The sequence below is a fragment of the Arachis ipaensis genome, chromosome B9, assembly GCF_059453495.1.
Source record: "Arachis ipaensis isolate K30076 ecotype BB chromosome B9, ASM5945349v1, whole genome shotgun sequence".
Lineage (NCBI taxonomy): Eukaryota > Viridiplantae > Streptophyta > Magnoliopsida > Fabales > Fabaceae > Arachis > Arachis ipaensis.
In genome coordinates, this window is record NC_142444.1 from 42,229,730 (window position 1) to 42,234,350 (window position 4,621).

General features: G+C 37.0%; 1 protein-coding gene across 1 annotated transcript; it reads left to right on the plus strand.

Moving 5' to 3' along the window:
* The first annotated feature begins 1,577 nt into the window (after positions 1–1,577).
* LOC107615527 (ABC transporter I family member 1-like) lies at positions 1,578–2,322 on the plus strand. Its single transcript, XM_088500401.1, has 2 exons — positions 1,578–1,954; positions 2,013–2,322. Exons 1-2 carry the CDS (start codon positions 1,578–1,580, stop codon positions 2,320–2,322), a joined length of 687 nt encoding a protein of 228 aa, XP_088356527.1.
* The last annotated feature ends 2,299 nt before the right edge of the window (positions 2,323–4,621 follow it).

The following is a 4,621-nucleotide window of genomic DNA, read 5'->3' on the forward strand; positions in this document are numbered from 1 at the left end:
TTATAATTTTTTTGGAAAAGTCTAGGGAGCCAACAACTTTATTAAATTCTGACTAGCATATAACCAGCAAAGAAAAGTGAGTCATTTGATAAAATTTCACACCAATCTCACACTATTAAAATTATCATTGATGATTATTTGCAGTAATTATTATAATTACTTTAGCCAACAAATGAGTCCCTACAAAGAAAATGCCAGAAATCTAACCTAGCCAGATTAAAACCGGTCTAGAGTAGCAATTAGAACGGAGACGCTTAAAAATCGGTGCGTAGACTTGGACGGTTTGAAAATTTAAACCAGATCAATTTTTTCTTTTAAAAAAACCCAATACGACGAACATTTTAATTATTAAAAAAAGAAAACCCTAATTTGTAATTTCCTCGCCCGAGGACTCCCCCTTCCCCAGTCCCCCCATTCCTAACCTCAATCATCTCTAACTCTCACTTTCTCACACAAGCACAGGCACACACAGCAGCTTCTCACTGCCACCGGCCTCGTCTCCGTGCCTCCCGCCAGCAGCTCTGACTAGTCTCCCCGCCATGCTCGCATCTGCTCGCTTGTTGCCGGCAGTTGCTGCCTCCCCTCTGCTTCTGTGTGCCTCCTCTGTCTCTGCCTCTCTGCTACTGTCATTCTTTGACTCCGCCTCATGTTTCTTTTCTGTTGTCAAAGCTAAGTCAGGTTGCAGTGGGGAACTTTAATTTTTTTTTGGTTAATTGTATATTAATCTGTTTGCTTTCTATTCTTGGTGAGTTTCATTGTATATTAATCTAATTGATTGTGTATTAATCTGTAATTGGAAATTGCTGTCAATTGGATTTTTTTACATATAAGGAAGAAGCTAAGGCATATGCAAAAAAGATATACCTACTTATTGTGGAAGATAAGAGGCACATAGTTTTATAACTCTACTATTTTTAATTGAGATATTCATGAGATAAATTCTTTGCCTATAGCTTTTGCAACACTTCGTTTTTGAAACTTGAGTAGCACAGTTGTGTCCTAACCATCTGTGTTTACTCTTACAATAGTGCTTTAAGATACGGATGATGAGGTGAATTTTCATAATTGAATTCTTCTCAGTGTATCTATATGATGTGGTTGAGATGCATTATTTCCAATGATGCCAAGGTTTATATATTCATGGTTCTACTTCGTGTAGAAAATTTACCTCCACCTAATGTATTAGTTAGCAAAGTTATATATAGAACATGAAAATAATGTGAATAACGATTTTCTCAACTTTTTTGAGGATTAACAGCACATAATAAGATAAAGCAATATATTCATCACGTAGAAAAGAAAATATGATTATTTGAACTCATTTTGAATATCTATTCCCAAGTTCCAGAAACAAACTAATGTGTATATCTCTATGATACATATTTATTTTACATTTAATTTGTTTAATCTTTTCCATGCATCACATGTAATCACACTTTTTTGTGTAGAAAAATAATGCAATGGTTTCAGTTCATCTCTTTCACAAACTCAACACTCTGTCTTATTCTGAGGGGAACCAAAGGAAAGGATTAGAAATAAAGCCTTAATCTGCACATTGGCATTGATTTTTCACTTAAATGTGTATTAGAAAACCCCCATTCCCTCGTCTCCTCCTTAACAATGTCTCTTGCATGAGAAATGCTCAGCATGTTCTCCGTCATGTCAATGTCTCTCTCCATAACGGAAGTGCGCTAGTCCTAACTGGTGCAAATGGCTCTGGCAAGACCACCTTCCTCTGCATGTTAGCTGGATTTTCCCGTCCCTCAGCCGGTGAAATTCTTTGGAATGGACACAACATACAAGATTCTGGAATCTTCCACCAGTACAAGCTCAAGCTCAACTGGCTCTCCCTCAAGGATGCGATCACTGATCGGTTCACGGTTCTCGAAAATGTTCAGTGGTTTGAGCTTCTTGAAGGAAAGTATGGCAAGGCTTTACCTGCGCTTGAGTTGATGGGGCGGGGCTGGGCAGATTGGCCAAGGAGAAACCAAAGATGCTATCCATGATGGGGCGGGGCTGGGCAGATTGGCCAAGGAGAAACCAAAGATGCTATCCATGGGGCAGCGGAAAAGAGTGCAACTTGCAATGTTGATTGTCGATCGACCCATATGGTTGCTTGATGAGCCTTCCGTTGCGTTGGATGATGAAGGGGTGAAGTTACTTGAGTACATCATCTCGGAACATCGGAAGAATGGAGGGATTGTGATTGTGGCTACTCATTTACCTATTGAAATACATGATTCCATGTTGTTGCGGCTCCCACCCAGGTTTCCAAGGAGGATGACTTTCTTTGATATGCTTGATCGTTCCTATATTATGTAATTGGATTAAAGTTCTGGGAGTAGTTATTTACAACATAATTTGTGACAATGGAGTCAGAAAAGTTAGTTGTTTTACTGTATCTTTTCTGAAAGGGAACATTTTATGATAAGAGCTAATGATAACAATATTTTGTAGGCACATTTAGCCTTCAGCTGAGAAAGAGATAATTTTTTATTCTAATCACTATCTTAGCTACCTCCCTGCTTTATTACTCATTTGATGCAAAATTTCTGATTTTCGTCAGTTAGTCTAAACAAATTTTTATGTTGTTTTGACTAATGGGATTGCAAGGACTAGCAAAAGCTAGAGTCTATATGGCTTGTGCATAAAGTGCAAGTGATATCTCAGTCAATAACATGCCAGGATTTCCGTTGATTACACTCCACTACCAAACTTTTACTCTGGACCTGGTTTTGACACTGAAGTACTACGATCACTCAGGTAACCATTTATTTTTTATTGTGATAATTATTTTAATCAAGGATTATCTGATAATTTGAATAGCGAGTGACATGAGCACGTTTGGTTATTGAACTGACATCCTCATGTTGTAATTCACTCAACTAAATTTGCCTAGTTTTCTATCTATACAAAATTTGTGAGGAGACGAAAGACAAAAGTACTTGTATCTTATTATTTGGTTCGAGACACGTATCAAACAGACACAAATATGAGAAATGTTAGGGCCAACACTTTTTATAAATATGTTCAACACTTTAGGCCCCCACTTTAATTTTATACTACTAGGAATTAGTGTTTAGGATTTAGAATTTCATATAAAAATCATATTGTTGGCCAAGTGTTGGTCAAAATTAATAATTTTGTTTATCATGTAACATTGCTCAACAAATAAAGCTAATGATAATCACCACCTTCATGAATCTATCAACAACAATCAGCACAAAAGAAAAGTTTTTTGAACATCGAATTCAGCATATTCCATGTCAAAACCTACTCTGATTCTATTGAATTTTGGTGTGGCCACCCAACTCTAACTCGTAAACTTTTTTATTCGTCATTGGAGCATTTTTGTGTTGAGTGGTGACCGACATTGTGATGTTCAAATGACACGACTCACCAGCAAATACTTACCTTCTAATGAGGGTATGTTTGATTAATTAGGAGGTTAAATAAAGATGTGCTTGTATACAAAAATAATAATAATAATAATAATAATAATAATAAATAGTTATATTATTCCATTTGAATAAATAGAGAAATATTAGGAAATCATACTGCCACAAAGCCATTGCATGAAAATATGAAAGGACTGAAAAATATTGAACATCAGGCTTACCCTTAAGTTGTTGCAACATGTTCTTCACATCCCTTGGGCATTCCATTGACCATCCACTATCCGGGCCTACTGTTGTTGCTACCATTAACGTTGTTGGGACTCACGTTCGTGCCACCGTTGGTGAAGAATTGAACCGTACCTATGCTGCCCAGGCTGATTGGGTTGGTGCTGCCACCACTAAAATGGGTGTCTTGGCTTCTGGCTTCTGTTCTTCTGAGTGCCAGAGCTGTTGCTGCTTCGTTTGATCTCCCCTAGCTGCAGTAAGTCAATTTCTGTTCCGAAAACCTCACTGCTACCTTGTTTCAATTTAGGTTCAGCTCACTGCTCATTTCCCCTAATTCTGTTCCAGTTTCATGTTCTATTCTACCATCAATTTATTTGTCCGATTGTTCTTATTCTAATTCAATTTTAGTCTCTGCCTTGTCTTGAATTTTCAGAACTATTTCCGTCTTTAATTTCCATCAAATTCGAATTCTTTGGTTTGCAGCAATCATCATCAATGTCGTGGAAAGTTGTTGTTGCTGCTGCGGGAGTGATTGGAGATACTGCTGCTGCTGTCCCGGTTGCGTTGGGGTGCGGCCACTGCTGCGAATTCAGAATAAAAAGAGGGTTTGGCGCATTTAATTTCTGAGTTCAACTAATTGAGATAGGGGATGTAATTAAATTAAAGCTTTTAAATTTTTGAATGCCTGTGAGATTCAGTAAATAAATGCAAATATATTATAATTATTTTTTGTAATTAATTATTGTGAATGGTTGATTTGTGGCTGTAACTGGTGATTGGTTTCATGTTATGGTGGTGTGAATTATGTTTGGTTTTATTATTGGTTGCTGAAATTCTCGATTATATGAATTTTCTTTGATTTGGTTGAAACTTGCTTGATGTTAGTGTATATTTTTGCAAGTTTGATTAGAAATTATTATTTCTAAGCAGGGTGGTCAAAATGGCGTCGTTTGATTCATGTAGCCAACCCCACTTAGTGGGATAAGGCTTTGTTGTTG

Coding starts and splice junctions, on each gene's coding strand:
- LOC107615527 (XM_088500401.1), top strand. CDS start 1,578: ATGTGTATTAGAAAACCCCCATTCCCTCGTCTCCTCCTTAACAATGTC. Junction 1,955..2,012: donor TTACCTGCGCTTGAGTTGAT/GGGGCGGGGCTG, acceptor CCATGATGGGGC/GGGGCTGGGCAGATTGGCCA.